Here is a 16,564-nt window from a genome sequence, read left to right as displayed (position 1 = left end):
TTTAGAGAAAATTTGTTTTTTATAGTGAATTGATCAGAGTTTCTTTATTTTTATTTATATCTAAACACAATTGTTAGATATATAAGTCATTTTTGTCTTAATAAATACTTTGTCCTTAAATATTTTTTCTTTTTAAAGCCATTTATGAAAATAATTTATTTCTTAATTAAAAACTTTTTTAAAACTGAGAGTTCCCGATCAAGTTGCATAATTAATGTGTCATTAAACCACTTTAGTTAAAGTTTTTTTTTTTTAAAGGCACTTTAGTTAGAGTTAAATGCAATGGCATGTCTTTCTTATCATCCAGTGAAAAAGAATAGGGGACATAAATAATTAAAATCAATTGATATTAAGTCTAAATTAATTAGTTTAAGTCATTAACTCATTATTGTTGTTAAACTAAATTAACTTAATGACAAAAAGTACTTGATTACCGATTTTATGAAAATCTTGCATGAGCCTGGGCCATCATAATCACCACATATATAGATGGACTATCAACAAATAAACTTAATTGCTTGAATTATAAAAAACGAGATTGTTAATGAATAAGAGATTATCATCTCAGAAATAAATAAATTAAAATTTTAAAAATTCTTAAAAATAAATTAAAATATGTTAAATTTAAAATTATTACTTCGTCTAATTTTCTCTAAATTTCTTTAATTTAACAAATTCTCATCTCTTGACTTTACAAATTTTCTATCATTGATATGAAATTTAATTTGTTAATTATATATTTTCATATATAATTAATTAAGTGCTTGAATTATTATAATAAAATTTAATTTAATGCATTGTCAATGTATACGCATTTTACACCTCATCTCATCAACACTGACTTTCCTTACAATTAAACCACTATATCTCAAACAATTTTTCCCCAACCAACAGCCCAAACGTCTCTAAAATTTGGGTTTAAAGAGAAAGGGGATTTTCTATAGACTATAAAAAAGAATCAATTCTTAGAGGGAAAGAAAAGAAAGAGACAAAAAGAGAACATGGAAGGCAGAAGATGCTTGGATCGAGACAAAACGAGGCTTATGTATGGTGGGTCGAGAGAAGAAGAGGTCTAGTACTAGTCGTAACTTTCTCCATTGAATCGTTGATGGAATAAAAAGGATTGGAAAACAGTACATATAAATAGTGTACGTGAATAAGACATCAAATATAAATTTGTTAATGAATTTTCGGTTTTTTATTCTTGATTAAGATGAAAATTAAAGTTAAAAATTCTGATTATTATTTTGAAAAACTACTCAGTAATCTTTTGTAAAAACATCATCATGGTGTGACTCATGCACCAATGAGAAAATTATAGGGGGAAATTAGGTAATAATTAGTATTTGCAAGTGATAATTAGGAGTAGTAATTAGAATTGGGAAGAAAGTACTTAGTGGGAATTATTAAGCAAGGAGCTAAGTGGCCAAGGGAAAGGAGAAAACTTTATGTTGGGGTCGTTGGATTCCACATGCAAAAACGTCAACTCCGCCACTCAAATCATGCACGTACCCGCGTGCAGATTTTGATATGACTGAGGAGCGAGGAGCCCAACAATGGCCAACGTTTGATTTCCTTGTCTCGATTCTGGTTCGTGAAAAAGCCAACCAGCCCAAACTGATCCGTACCCTTTTTATTTTTTTATGCTATCCTATATTACTAATATATTTACTCTAAAAAAAATGTTTTGAGAATTCAAAAATAAATTCAATAATTAGCATTCAACTCGAAACTATTTTTTTAGGGAATTTATTATTTTTTTAAGGAAAAGAAGATTTCTTTATCTCGAATCCAGTTGTTTATTCGAATTTATATGTATTTAAAATATGTAGAGAGAGAGAGAGAGAGAGAGAAACTTTAAAATTTGGAATTTAATGGCTTTTACTGTCAATTTTTTTAAATAAAGAAACATAGATATTACTATATTACTTTTAAACGTTGCAATTTCCAAAATTAGGTACTTAATTTAGTTTGTTGTTATTTTGTTTGTTTACTTATGTTGGACACTTTTTTTTTTCATTTTTTAAGATACAAAATAAAAGAAATTATAAAAAACAATAAATAAATTTGTACGAAATTTTTCTGATAGAAAACTTCATCTATTATCTTTTAATTTCCAATTAATTAAAGATATTTCTGACTAAAATCAATTTTTTTTGAAAAAAAAAATTTTGTTGAAAAAAATCTTTTTTTTAATTAGAACTCGATTAACTAATATAAAAAAAAGTAAATAAATTAGGATTAAAAAAAACCTTTCCATTTAAGGATCACTGTGCATTTCTTCTTGCGGCATTCTTTTCCTTTCTATCTTAAGCTAAAGAGACAAACGACGGACACCGATCTAACACACAAATTGCATAAGAGTCATGACCAAGAGCGGTCCCTTAACAAAGACAGCACACGACTTACTCGTTTTTTGTGTCTCAAAAGAACATTGATTTACCCCTAATATGAAAATAAACACACACCAGTAGTCGGCAGATCAAGATTACTAATTTCTATTTAACATAAATATAAATTTCACGTCAAACTATAGCTGTTAAATATGGTTATTGTTGATTTGACTTCTATAATAATCAAGCAAAAAAACTTTGACTTGGAAAACTTGGACGAATATTGTTTGTTAGATTGCATAAATTGTTTAGTATTGATTGGTTTTCGAGAAAAAAAATAGGGGAAATTGATGTAAAAAATTTTCCCTGGGAAAAATCAGGGGGCCCATGGAAACAGGGTGGTCCGTTTTCAAGAGCAAAGTCAAAGCATAGGTTACTGCTAAAACACATGCAGACCCAAAGGAGCATTGAAGCATTAAATCTGCAAATTATGATGGAAAAAGCTTTATGCAACAACCCTAGCTACATATGCAACCAGACCAGGCCACACCAAAATTTTTTTCCCAGGGATCCCAAAGAAGAAAGTTTTCAGAGATACCAGGCTGGGCTTTTGCAACTTGTCCAGGGTCTTTGCATGCATTAATTAAGAAGACAAGTGGTCAGGTGTTCGTTTAATCATTGATCTTTTTATTCATTTTTTAATTAATCCTGGTTGGAAATTGTTCCCCTCCAAGCTCACAAAAGAAGGTGCCCTGGATAACTTAAAATAAGATTATACTAGTTAATTGCAGAGATAAGTAGTCCACGAGATATTCTTCCATTTTTAAACCCTGGCCATTAGGTTCATAATAAAATACTAATTAAGACAGAAAGATTTATGCAGACACATGTGAACATGGTGTTTCCCAATTTGTGATACGAAACAAACCTTTGTGTCAGGTAAGAGAGAGCAAAGAAACATGGCGAAAAGAAGAATTAATTTGAATGATAAAGATTAGAGAAAGGGTCTTCAGCTGGGCCTTGGAGGTGGACCGCTTGACCTTGGTTATGAAAACTTTAATCTCACTAAAAAGGTTGCTGCAAATTCAAATTTGAAGAGCAAAATGGAACTGGGTGTAAAGTAGTTGGTAAGTATATACGATTTGAGTGCATAAACCAGTCTTTCTGACTCATTCAAGGTTGAATATTGACCCAGAAAAAGGGAGATTTAAGAGGGGTTTAAATGGTCGAAATCAGTATGGGAATAGCTTATCTAATGTGATGTATCGTAAGAGAAAGAAAAGCATGGTCCAAAAAGGAGGAAAGAGTCAAATAACACAGTGCAGATCAATTAAATGCCACCTCCTTGTATTGGCTAACGTGTAACAACACTTTTACCACCAAGAAAACAAAGCTGCTAGAAGCACAAAAACGATGTGTGATGGAGAAACAGAAGAAAAAAAGATGCCAACTAGGCAAAGGCCAGCCAAAATATAACATCAATAGAAGTGAGAAAGAAGAATTGGACTGGCAAAAGTCATTGGTTAAGAAATAGTGGAGTAGCAGAAAAATAAGATTTCTGCAGGCGCACCCAAAAGAAAAACGGGCTCAAGTAGAGAGAGAGAGAGAGAGTTAAAGACAAGAAAGAGAGTGAGAGAAAGAATCTGACACACACTAAAAGGACAAGTGCAGTGTTGTGGACCAGCATTCCCGCACTTTAATTCCTGTAGCCCACAAAAGATAGAGGGGGTCCTCTCTTTCCCTCTTTTGTTTTCTCTTCCTTCGCTGATTATCTTAAGCTTAACCTCCTTGTTTAAGAGATTCTGTAATTGAGGTTTTTGGGCTGATGATGTACAAATCTCAAAGAATGATCAAAACTGTCCTAAGTGTAGGAATTTGAGATTGCGGGGAGATTCCAGGAAACCAAGCCAATGTCAATTCTCAAGACGTGATATACATTTCTTATTCCTGTAGTATTGTTCTTTTCTCTTCCTTGATCACTGTCGTGCACATAAAATTTTTAACTTTAGCTTATTCGTTTGGGGTTTGTTTAGAGTTGCAGAGTGCAGAGGGAAGGAAAGAAAATAGTAACGGAACAAATAGCAAAGTGTTAGGGGGGCAATAATTAGGAGCTGGACCAGTGTGCAGGCTCTGAGAGAGGACTAACATGGCCTTGTCGGTTGTTCTGCAAGAGTACTAGATACCTCAGTGTCACCAGTCTCTAATAGTGTCATCACTGGTGTTTTTTAGTACAAACCAACCCGCCTGTTCCTTCGATAGATGGATTTTATGGGCTTGGATGGGTGATTAGGAAACAAAACTCCTCTCACACATCTCTATCCTCCCTCTTTTTTACCTCTTTCTCCTGGCATCTCTCCCTCACTCTTTCCTTCTCACAGTTTAGGCTTCACGTTTGCACTTCCTTAATCAATGCTAAAACAATCTTGCTTGTGTTTGCTTGGTCTTAACCTCATGGAACTGCTGACGGTTAGAGAATTCTTACATCAAAAACTGATGAGTGATCAGTTTAACTCATCGAGGTAAGTTTTTGTAAACTTTGGTAGTAGCTAAGGGCCCCATATTAGACCCATTTCCTGTTTGAGCTTCCAAATCTAATTTTATCACCTTCTATAAAATTAAATCTCTTTTAGTCCTTTAAAAAATTTCATTTGTCTGTACATACTGCTCAAGCACTTGCTTACGTCTTGAGGAAACAGGAAATGGGAATTAGTGAAATGAGTTGGTGGGTTTAGCACTAAAAACGTCAAAGTCAGAATAAGAGAGAAGGGAATAATTTTGGGTTAGCTACTAATAGATGGTGGTGAATTAGGGTTGAAAAGATTGCAGGAAAAGTTTTCTCCTAGTTTAAGAAAAAAATCACTAAAACCATGATGATGATGACGACGGTTTGAAAAGAAACATATCACTGGTATATTAGTCTAATAAAAGGGCGGCTGAGATCAAGACTTAGATCAAGGTTTTACATTAGAAAATCAGAGTTAATGGAACTGAGAGGCCAAGATAAGGAAATGGGGATGCCAAGCTCTTTTAGTTATAATAATCAACTCAACAGGGATTCTTCCTCAAAAGTCTCTTCTTCTGCACCTATAAATTCAGGTGTGGGAGAAAGGAGGAGAGATCAAACTGTTCATGGTGACACAACAGTCCTCAATCCAAACCCACCTCAAACCCTAGATCTCCACCCTCTTTACCACCCTGAATTGAATCCACAACACCAAATACACAAGCCCAGAAGAGATCCAGACCCAGACCCAGACCCAGATCCGGTGTCAGCTCCAACAGCTACCACCAGTGCAACAGTGACTGCTTCAGCTAACAGATCAAGCCTAAAATCACCACAGCAACAACCTCCAACATCACAGCCCCCGCCAGTGGCAGCTGCATCACCAACAACTATCAGCTCTACTCCTTTGATTAGATATAGAGAATGTATGAAGAACCACGCAGCCAGCATGGGCAGCCATGTTATGGATGGCTGCGGAGAATTCATGCCAAGCGGCGAAGAAGGCACCCCGGAAGCCTTGAAATGCGCAGCTTGTGAATGCCACAGGAATTTTCATAGAAAAGAAATCAACGGGGAAACACAATATGCACCAAGCTGTTATTATTCCTATAACCCCAACAAAAACAACAACAGAAGAGATACTACACATCCTCCTTCTCAGCTACATCCTCAACAACCAATCCCTCTTCATCAACAAAGATTCTCTCTTGGATTGTCTACTAGTCCTACTGCCATGCCAATTGCACCTGTAATGATGAACTTCCGTGGTGGCGGCCTGGCTGAGTCCTCAAGTGAAGATCTGAATATGTTTCATTCTAATGCAGGAGGGCAAATATCGGCGCAGCCACAGTCATCAAAGAAGAGGTTCAGAACAAAGTTCAGTCAAGAGCAGAAGGATAAGATGATGGAATTCGCTGAGAAGTTGGGGTGGAGAATCCAGAAGCAAGATGAGCAAGAAGTGCAGCAGTTTTGCGCTCAAGTGGGAGTAAAGAGACAGGTTTTCAAAGTTTGGATGCACAACAATAAACAAGCCATGAAGAAAAAGCAAATGTAAGAAAGAATTTTTCTTCGAAACACTTGCAAGTAGCGGCTCTCCTTAAAGAATTGATAGATTTAGAGAATAAATAATTTTAGCTTAAAAATGTGCATAGCCAAATAGAAAAAGAAAGGTGGAAATAGATTAGCTAGAACTCTTACTAGTTATTGATTTTTCCTGATTTGTCAGAAATGTTTGTTTAACATCATTAAATCTATAATTCTCTTCTTCTTAATCTCTTCTAATTCAGATAATTCTGATTTCTGACATATCCCAAGTCTTAGAAACTCTGGCAGCTCATAAAGATTGTACTAGTCCTTCTTCCCTCTTCAACATCTGGGAATCTCACCCTGTCAGGATTTTTCATTAGAGAAAACATCAGTCAATCTGTAATCTTCCTCTTCTACAAATGATTCCGAATCATTTCAATCCTTAGAGAATGTTAGAATCTGACCCATACTTTTTCTACTCAGTTGCCTAAGCTCTTTCACTAATGAAATAAATCGGGTTGGTAAACACTCTTGTTTCGTATACTACTACAATTACTTTTCTCTAAAGAGAAAAAGAGGAAAAAAGACAAACATATGTTAGCAAAATTTTATGTATGAAGATCTTTTTCTCTTCCTTTCCCCCAAAACTGTCCCATTTGGCCCATCAATCATGGTACCTTTGGTTGCTTCCAACCCTACCACAAAGTCTTCCTACATATTTCTCTCTAGTATTAAAGCCGGGGCAAACGGAATATGACGGGTTTTATGATACCGACGTGATTAGTAGGCATCATTAAATCCTATTCTTTTTATTCTCATAATTCATTTTACATGGTTAATCCAAAGTTTTTGCGCTAAGTTGTAACCTGGAAATTTCAACCTTTGGAGTTGCATAATAGAATTCCAGCCATGTGACACTTGTTTATACATGGCAATCCTGAATTTTCTTTCTTTGTTCATCATGTGAAACATCGGCATCTATAACAACACCGTTGGACTAGTTGGCCCCATCAAAGCTATAGATTGAAGGAGACATATCCTAGTTGAGAGATTCTTTCACCGTGCAAAAACGCTGGAAACTTGCATACAGATTGATATGTAGAAGCTAGTGACATTCATGTCAAGTCTATTTCTCTTGGTGAACTTTCTTTTCTTCAAACAAATTGCATTGGAAAAGAGAAGGGCATTTGAAGTAGTTCGAAAAGTACATTTGTCCATGACAAATCAACAATAAAAGTAACCAAAAAGTTGAGGGATTGCATGAAAATGCCCATGAGAACTTGCTGATATACTGAATTATGTTATTACATGTGAGTTCTCTTTCCTTCTAATAGTCTTGGCAACTCAAGAAGGAGTAATCTAATCTCATTCTTCTTTCTCACACACATCAGGAAGCTGGAAATTAAAAAGGTTGGGGGTGGATTGGGAGCTCAAACTTCTGCTCAGAACTGTTAAAGAAAACGATAGAAGAATTTATACAAATCAGAAGATGCACTATATATACTAACCTAACCAATAGAACTGCAATAACTTGGTGATCTAATGCCAACTAGGAATGGGTTCAAAACATTCACAATGTAAATTCTTGAGGAACAAGTAGCTGAATGAAGAAATAAAAACAGAAAGAAAACAGGAAAGTTAGTCCAGCAGCTTGCGGGAAAACAGCTAAGAGCTACAGAAAATCAATAGGGGAAGGTCACAGCCTCACAGGCATTTAAGAACAATTCAAATGAATTCCATTGACTTTGAGAGGGACATAATAAAGATAAGAGTGTCCAAAATGGAAAGCCTGGATCCTTTACATCATTCTTTTGTCCATGAGGAGAAGAAGATATAATGAGAAGGAAAAAAAAGATAGGCGGAAAATGAAGGTGAGAGAGAGGGGGAAAATTGGAGAAATACTCCCATCTAAATTCACTACCAAGTTCATCAATCATATTGAGATTTCCCATACATGCAAAACTTTGACAATGCCACTTCTGGCCCTTCTTAGGTTCTCCTTCACAGCTAAAAACCAATATTATCACTAATTATTTAAAAAAGACCTGCCCAAGGTTTAAGTTTAAAAAGGCTTTTAGAGACTGCCTTCTTCCAGTTAAATCAATTCTAAGGAAATCCATCATCCTTAATTTAGGATGTTAAAGATACTTTTTCTTTTTATTTTCCTTTTATATGCAAGTGCTGAATTTCTGTAGTTTTATCAAACAAACCATACAGTTATTTTCCCAGAAAAAGTAAAAGAAAGACCTAGAGAGAATGGGAAAAAATAACTTCAATATCTGATCATGTACTAGAAACTTAATTCATTTCTAAATATATAGTAAAGCAACATTTAATGGAGAAAATCTACATTGCAAAAATGGGCTTCATAGTCCAGATAACAAGGTTGCTCGATCAGCAACTTGCATGTGATTTACATATTCATGGTCATGAAGCCCACCACATTGTCTAATTACCAAGCCCTATGCACTAGATTTTTTATATGGTGTTGAAAAATATATGGAACTTAAAATAAGATATGTTCAATACACTACCAATTTCATTTTTGTTCAAATACACTACTAAATTATTTCTCCAAGAACTGTATATACGCTTATATCTGCATGTGATCTCTAGATATGAGGAAATAAAAGGATGGAGTTATAAAAATAATGTTCCTCAAATACTAGTAAAAGAGAAAAATCCCAAAGAGTATGCTCCAAGAAGAGAAACAAAAATAAAAACAGTGACTCACAGATAGTTTCACAATGTCAGCAAGTAGAAAATATAGCTTCACTCAAAGCTCTGCGCTACCCCCTCTCATTTTAGCTCCAAGATCACCCACAGCCTGGGAAGCTTTCTCCTTGGCAGCCTCATAGTTAGCCTTAGCCTCTTCATTCATGGTCTCCTTGGCTGCCGCATATGTTTCTCCTACCCTATTTTTAGCTTCTTCATAGGCATTGGCAACTTTATCTCTTCCATATCCCATTGATTCTGTCACCGTCTCCTTAGCTTCGTCATAGGCATTTGATGCTTTATCTCTTCCATAATTTACTGCCCCAGCCATCTTTTCTTCGACATCATACTCTTCATTGAAAGCTGTATTCATTTTTTGACTGCCTTCTTCATAGGCATTGACCGCTTTATCTCTTACATATCCCATGGCTCCTGCTATTGTTTCTTTGGCATCATGGGCTCTTTCAGAAGCCACATTTGAAGCCATCTCAAACTTCTCCGCGGCTTGATCGTAGGCATCGGCTGCCCTATCTCTTCCGTACTCTATCCCACCTGCAATTTTCTCTTTGGCATCATAGGCCTTATCTGAAGCCATGTCTGAATCTACTTTCATCTTCTCCTTAGCTTCATTATAGGCATCGGCTGCTTTGTCTTTCCCATAGGCCATTGCTCCTGCCATTGTCTCTCTAGCACTATTACCCTGATCTGAAGCCACATCTGTAACGATGTTAAGCTTATGGTTAGCAATGTTCAGTCCATCACGTGCCTTCTCGTAAGCCATGTTTGCTCCCTCTCTAGCTTTTTCAGCAGCATAATTCGATGCTTCTGCAAGGACAGAAGTAATATATCACACATACCAAAAAACGAAAAATAAATCCTGATGATAAGAAGAACAAACTTTGGGTTGACATTACATTAATTAATATGAAAGACACAAGATTGATTAATTATTACCAGAGGCAGCAGAATTAATTGTCTCTGTTGTCCTTGAGGCCGCATCTCCTGCTTTATTCATCACATCGTTGGCTGCTTCTCTTACATTCTCGTATTTATGTCCAAAAACCCTACCAGAATCATTACAATATGAGAGACACAACCGTTTTGTTCATAACATAGTGATCTGAATCAGTCATACATGACAAATGATCCTGTAGTTTGTCTCTTCCATTAGGGAGTTTAGTTTCTATATGCTTGAGTCTATACATGGAATTGAGGAGCGTAAAGAGAAAGGACAGCTATATTTCCTGTTATATCACCCAGATTAATAGAAAAAATTAATAACCAAAAAACAATAGGAAAAAGCACTGGTTCATGGAAACAACGAAAGGTTTCAATTAATTGTGACGAATTTCACATTGTTAGGGTTGGTTTGTTATTTTTCACTTCAATTTAATGGAAAATTTTTTTGAGAAGTATAATGTTTTCTGGGATCTAATGAAAACAGACAAAAATGCTCAAATTGCTGATGTTCATTCATTTAATCACACCAATATTTCAACATACAAATCCAATCATGTTAAGAATTAACCTAGCCACTGATAAACTTAGGAACCACATTCCTAGCAAAAAGAAATTCAGTACTAAAAAGCCAACAAAGCAAATTGTATTTTCCCAACTCCCAATTGGCCTACGTAATAAGATACTTCTAAAAATGACTATATGCTATAATATAAATAGATTATGTATGCATTTTTATATATGGTAGTATATATGATTTAAGTTTATAAGGTGAAAGGTTGATTACTCAGGGAAATTGTCAAAAGCCGAATCAAACCAGGAGTTCTCGTTTTCGTCCTCGGCATCTTGCATGGCTTCACCAGCACCTTGCTTGATTTCTTCTGCTTTGTCCTCTCCCCATCCCCAGCAAACCCCCACCAATAACATGACCATTACCATCACCACCACCACTAGTTTCCCCATCTTCCTGATCTCTTTTTTTTTTCTTTTTCTCTATCTCTCTGAGGGTATTGTTTGTTTCTCAGGAAAAAAAGAAAGTGTTGCAGTAACAAGAACAAGATAAAAAACCAGAAATTTTGTGTTGGCTATTTCTGACAAGCTTTTTGGTTTGTAGAGGAAAAAGAACAAAGCAATGGTCATAACGGGGGAAGGGAACAAAAACCGTTGGTGTTGAAACGTGGCATTGCAATGGGTAACGTGGCTGAGTGGGGAAGAAGAAACGCTGCCAACATGCCACGTGTTATTAGGACAAGGGTACTGTTGGCTGCATCTGAATCGTGCATAATCTTAAGTTAGATCTTGTTGTTTCGGTTAGTCCGTTCCAGGTGGTTCGCTTACTTTGTGGCCCATGTGGAGGAATGTTTTGAATCTCAAACTCAAAAAACCCAACCAACTCGCCTTTTGCCTTGTTTTCTTTTTTTTTTCTTCGCTTTTGACCTTTCACTGTGCGCTTTTCTTGGTATTTTCGTTTTCTTTTTGCGGAAATTTTGGCCCTGGAGATTTAGACAAGTGTCGGGTCCAACCATGATGCCAATATTCGGACAGGCGTTTATTGTGTTTTGTCCGATAGTAGCTGACCAAAGTAAGCATGCCGATATAGGATAATACGTAACGATCCATTAAACCAGAACGGGACGGATTTAAATTTAAAATAAATTATCGTGTTTTGTGTTTTAAATGAATCACATAGAATTATCCATCAATTCGAATAGAATTATCGATTAATTTGTATACATATTTATTTATATAATTATTAATATTTTAATTAAAACATAATTACGATATCACAAGACAAATATGAAAAACCATGTTCTCTTACATTACAATACACTCTCCATTGTTGGTAAAAATGATATTTGATTTCAAGTTTACTCCATTCTGAAATAAAATCTGCGCCATGGCCTTACCAGGACAAGCATCCTTGAGGAGATTTCTGCAATAGCATTAATCCTGACCGATGGAGCATCAGGTAAATAAGTTTTAGTCCTTTAAATCCAACAGGGAAGCAAAGATCGATGAACTCACAATACAGAACCAGGCTATTGCAATGAATCTAATAGCATTCGGTCAATCGATAATCTTCATCAATGTTTGGAAGCCAATTACAAACAAGGGTGATTAAACGTAAATGACCCATCAAGGCAGTAAATTCCGAAATATGTGGGAACAAAGACAAAATTCCCACATTTATGGTTTCAAAGAGAAGGCCTACTCTATCCTGCGAGTAAAAATCATAGGAGTAAATGCCAAGCTAAGATGGCAAACCACCTTCAGCTGCCAATTTTATTCTCTGTTGATGCTCCGCGACCTTGTAATCTAATATTTCCTTGAACATCTGAGAATCCAATACACAGTCTGGGCGCCCGTAGACGGCTGCCTGGATGCTAGCCACGAGTTTAGCTATCTCACGGCCAGAGAAACCTTCTATCTTTTTTGCAGCCTCTCGGATTTCATCTTCTGATAAATCTTTTATTGTTATCTTCTGTGGCTTTTTATTGAACAAAGCACCCCACTTGGATGTACCATCACTTTCATCAGAGAGGTACTTGTTTAAATAAAGCTTCAGAAGTTTGAATCTTTCTTCCTCCCCAGGAAGTGGGAACTCGATCACCTCATCAATGCGGTCAGTGATAGCACTGTCAAGATCCCCTGGCCGGTTCGTGGCAAGCACAAGAACTATATCTCTTGACTGATCTCCGGTTCGGAAAAGCAATGCATTCAAAGCACTCCGTTGTGCTTCACTCATATGTATACTATTACGCCTGCGATAATTAAATAAACAGCACAATTATTAACTTGGTCATCATAAAGAGCTCATTCGTTGACAAATATCAGATTGCGATTCAACATAGAAACTTGACACATGCCAAGGAAATGGCAACTTACTCGCATAGAAAAGCATCGGCCTCATCAATAAAAAGCAGTAAACCTTTCTTTGACTTCTTAGCCCAATCAAATATCTCATGGATTTTGGTGACAGCCTGTGCACCCAGTGGTGCAACATCTCCTCCTGTCATCATGGCATAATCCAATCCCTGCAACATATAGTGTCAAATCACATCAAACACATAATTTAATTTTGTCTAAAGTTAGATCTATTCCCTGCCACAGGGAAGTCAGCAAGACCATACAAATTTCCAACAGCATTCAACTTCACTTTATTTGTTTCCATAGCATATACTTAGTAATTTTATTTTCAAACATATAGAAAAGATTATTATTTCTCAGATAGCTAAAGGATAAATCTAAAATTTTTCCACTGAAATTCAACATTCTCAGTTCATTTTCTTTTATGCTTCTATTATGAAATTTGAAGGAATTACTCCATCCTTAAGAAACAAATTTTCCAAGGCAGCAATTGAGGGTAAGGTATAAGTACATCATAGTAGGTATGAAGGGGGGAAAATGAAACGATCATTCAACACCTACCGATTTTTGTGCTATCTCCCTTGCAACCATTGTTTTACCAGTGCCAGGAGGCCCATAAAATAGCATGTTTCTGAAAGGGGCCTGGTGAGTCTTGGTGTTTGCTGTAGCCCTAGCAAGATGCTCTATTCTCCTTTTCAATGAGGGGTGGAGAACAACATTCTCAAGACCCTTTTTGCTTTCCAGTGGTGCTGCTGTCCCAGCTGCTGTATTATACTTTAAGGCTCGGTTCCTTGCTTGAGACATTATGCCTGACCAAGGAAATTTAGCAATAGATGATTCTCGAATCAGTGACGGCTGACCCAGTATCCTATTGATATAACTCCAAGTGACTCTAGCTCCTTCTCTGTCAACACAGCAAAGAATTTAGTTCTTAACAAGTCTTGAATGGGCACTGGATTAAAGAACTTACAATCAATTGGGATACGTCTCTAAGAGAATAAATTCTGTAGATTAAAGGTACAATGCCTTTGTGACATAATGAGAGTCTGTAGAAGGTACAAAACTGTTTATCTTTCCCATAAATCAGTGAACGGGGCACATCTAAAAAATTGCCAAAATTATTATTACAGTTATTCCAGCCAAAACAGAAGGTGGTGATGGCAGAGTTCGAGGGGCTGTCAGATGTGGCAATACTGCTGAGTCATAGAACAGATTTATTGCTTCTATCAATACAATGATCACATGTGTTTCTCACATATGTTTAACGCAGCCAACATGATACTAACATGGTGCCAACATCCAACACAGCTACACACTCCCAAAAACCGTCCATACCATCCAGATGATCAATGCCTTTCAATAAAGCAAACTAGCAATTTTTTTTCCAAATATAGAGAATGTGAACATGATGGCAGAATAACACCAAAACCAGGGGAGAAAGAGGGGAAGGGGATACAGGAAAAGCTTTATATAGAATATTCAACTAAACCAAACTTCCGTCGAAAGCAACAAAAAAGGGAGTACTAATACCTTGTAGTGTAAACTCCTGCTGCTAATGCAGTAGCTCCTCCAATAGTCATAAGTAGCTTATTCCTATCAGTCAATAAAGTTCTAAAACCCCCTGTAAATTTCAGTTCAAGAAAATATTACCATAAAGATAGAGAACAGATGCCAATAGGACAAAGAATGCTAAAAATGTCATGTACCTTCTATGTGACTGAAAGTTGTATTAATTGCAGCAAGCCATTTCTCTCTTTCTCCATTCACCCTTTCTATTAGCATTCGCCTCTTATGATCCTCTGTCAATTTTGCCTCATGAGCCCGTCCCTCCGCCTCAGCCATGGCCTTAACTCTTACAGTTTCCCGCTCCATTTCAGCCCTCTCTTTCTCCGTCTGTCGTTGTTGAGCTTGTATCTGCTCCTCAGTAGCTCGTCTTGCTTGTTCTTTTCTGATAGATGACTCTTCTTGCATCTTAACCAATTCAGCATTATGTCTCCTCTGAGCTTCATGATCTGTCTGCAAAAATTGATAAGATGGTAAATATAACAGTTTGATAGAAGAGTTCTAACAAGTTGGATGCTTAAAAGGGGAGAAAAGAGGAACTTCTAATTGAAAAGTCAAAACCAAAGTCTCATACATCAGTCGGCTCCATTACACAAAAAGACATATATCTTAAGCCAATCTGACCAAAGTTTCAATATAGAAGGATTCAATAAAGATAGTTTATAATAAAGTTCGCATGCTTAAAATATGTTATCCATTTTTTAGATATTACCATCCAATGCTAAAGGCATGCCGGTGACTTTTTCTACTAGTAGGCAGCAATGTAAGTACCGCTTCACGGGGTAGTATTTGCTGGGTCTCAGACAGAACTCTTTTTGTACAATTAACATAGTGTAAAATGAGCACACAGGTAAAGCAGCCATTTTCACCTGCATTCTTTTTCTGGCCAACTCATCTTCGTATCTCAGCATTTGTGCTTTTGCCTGAGCTTGTTGTTGCATTAAATTCCGTTGCTCTTCAGCCAACTTCCGCTGCCTGTCCTGCCAATGTGATGATCATAGTATGAGTTAAAATCAAACAAGTGTGCGTACAAGCTGTATTGCAATACAAGGAATAGAACTATAGACTGAGAGTAAGTCAATTGAAGCCATGCAAGGATTAGCTTATCACTCACGATATCAGCCTGTGATTGAATTGCTTCATAATGAGCTTTCTCAGCTGATACCTCTGTTAGCCGAGTTTGTTCCTGCTTTCTCATAAGATCAAAAACCTGAAAATCCAAAACAAAAGCAAATTTACAGATCAGCAACTCAATTGATTCTAAAAGACTCGATTACCCAGTCAATCGAATTTTATTTATTTATTTTGCGAAGTATCTAAACCAGGCAATAAAACAAACCAAAATCTATTTGCCTTTCCTTCTTTTCTCAAAAGGAAAATAAAAGGCAATTAAATGTACATAATTACCTGTTTGGCATGTGGAGAGTTGTTAATCTCTCGAAGAGCTTTGGCGCCTCTTTCAAGAGCCTCTGGATCGAACCCTGCTCCTTTGGGCTCATCGGGCTCCGGTTTCGCATTTGATGATTGCTCCGCCTGCGAAACCGAGGGAGTAGAAGAAGAGGATGAGGAGAACGGAGGGAACCGAAATGGCGAGTCGGCATACGCGCGGTTCTGGAGCGTGGAGGCGGAAGCAGCGGCGGCGGCTGCTAATGCTACGCAAGATGATAATCTAGAAGCAGCCATGGATAATAAAGCAAAAGAACTACAAAATGTTTGAGTCAATGGTGTGATTACCAATGAGTTGGAATTGGAATTCGGATCATAAGGAGAGGAAGAAGGGGATTAAGAAAACAAGTTTTCTGAGACGGGGACAAGCGCGCGAGCATAAACCCTGGTTGCTAGGGTTTAAACGGTTGAAATTTGACCCGATGGCACGGGCTTTTGCTTGGGGAGTAATCCAAGCCAAGAACCGACCCGACAAGCGTGAATGCTTTTTCTTTGCACTATTATTTATTCTAATTTGGTAAAAAATATATTATTTCTACAAGTAATTACTACCGAAAAGGTTTTAATTAGACCATATATCTATTACTACATATTTTATAATATAATGTGATTACAAATAATATAATTATAAGTAATGTGATTACAAATAATA

At 36.6% G+C, this 16,564-nt stretch overlaps 3 protein-coding genes across 3 annotated transcripts; 1 reads left to right on the top strand and 2 right to left on the bottom strand.

The window, feature by feature from the left end:
• On the top strand, positions 4,864–6,608 carry LOC18610918 (zinc-finger homeodomain protein 6). Its single transcript, XM_018113977.1, has one exon. It carries the CDS (start codon positions 5,315–5,317, stop codon positions 6,389–6,391), a length of 1,077 nt encoding a protein of 358 aa, XP_017969466.1. The 5' UTR covers positions 4,864–5,314; the 3' UTR covers positions 6,392–6,608.
• LOC18610917 (embryonic protein DC-8) lies at positions 7,530–11,421 on the bottom strand. Its single transcript, XM_007046856.2, has 4 exons — positions 10,823–11,421; positions 10,033–10,142; positions 9,098–9,903; positions 7,530–7,811 (listed from the first exon to the last, which is right to left on the bottom strand). The coding sequence occupies exons 1-3, from the start codon at positions 10,996–10,998 to the stop codon at positions 9,140–9,142; spliced, it is 1,050 nt and encodes a 349-aa protein (XP_007046918.2). The 5' UTR covers positions 10,999–11,421; the 3' UTR covers positions 7,530–7,811; positions 9,098–9,139.
• LOC18610916 (ATPase family AAA domain-containing protein 3-A) lies at positions 12,052–16,372 on the bottom strand. Its single transcript, XM_007046855.2, has 8 exons — positions 15,874–16,372; positions 15,581–15,676; positions 15,336–15,446; positions 14,610–14,919; positions 14,434–14,524; positions 13,465–13,807; positions 12,922–13,070; positions 12,052–12,797 (listed from the first exon to the last, which is right to left on the bottom strand). Exons 1-8 carry the CDS (start codon positions 16,147–16,149, stop codon positions 12,287–12,289), a joined length of 1,887 nt encoding a protein of 628 aa, XP_007046917.2. The 5' UTR covers positions 16,150–16,372; the 3' UTR covers positions 12,052–12,286.

The sequence above is a fragment of the Theobroma cacao genome, chromosome 1, assembly GCF_000208745.1.
Source record: "Theobroma cacao cultivar B97-61/B2 chromosome 1, Criollo_cocoa_genome_V2, whole genome shotgun sequence".
NCBI classification, from domain to species: domain Eukaryota; kingdom Viridiplantae; phylum Streptophyta; class Magnoliopsida; order Malvales; family Malvaceae; genus Theobroma; species Theobroma cacao.
This window is presented reverse-complemented; position numbering and strand designations above follow the sequence as displayed.

What these genes read in the sequence shown, in the direction of transcription:
- LOC18610916 (XM_007046855.2), bottom strand. Translation starts at nt 16,149, where the DNA reads ATGGCTGCTTCTAGATTATCATCTTGCGTAGCATTAGCAGCCGCCGCC. An exon ending in ACTCTCCACATGCCAAACAG is followed by an intron (nt 15,677 to 15,873) that starts GTAATTATGTAC and finishes TTGGATTTTCAG; the next exon opens with GTTTTTGATCTTATGAGAAA. An exon ending in AACTTTCAGTCACATAGAAG is followed by an intron (nt 14,525 to 14,609) that starts GTACATGACATT and finishes TGAAATTTACAG; the next exon opens with GGGGTTTTAGAACTTTATTG.
- LOC18610918 (XM_018113977.1), top strand. Translation starts at nt 5,315, where the DNA reads ATGGAACTGAGAGGCCAAGATAAGGAAATGGGGATGCCAAGCTCTTTT.
- LOC18610917 (XM_007046856.2), bottom strand. Translation starts at nt 10,998, where the DNA reads ATGGGGAAACTAGTGGTGGTGGTGATGGTAATGGTCATGTTATTGGTG. An exon ending in GCTTTTGACAATTTCCCTGA is followed by an intron (nt 10,143 to 10,822) that starts GTAATCAACCTT and finishes TGATTCTGGTAG; the next exon opens with GGTTTTTGGACATAAATACG. An exon ending in AATTAATTCTGCTGCCTCTG is followed by an intron (nt 9,904 to 10,032) that starts GTAATAATTAAT and finishes CTGTCCTTGCAG; the next exon opens with AAGCATCGAATTATGCTGCT.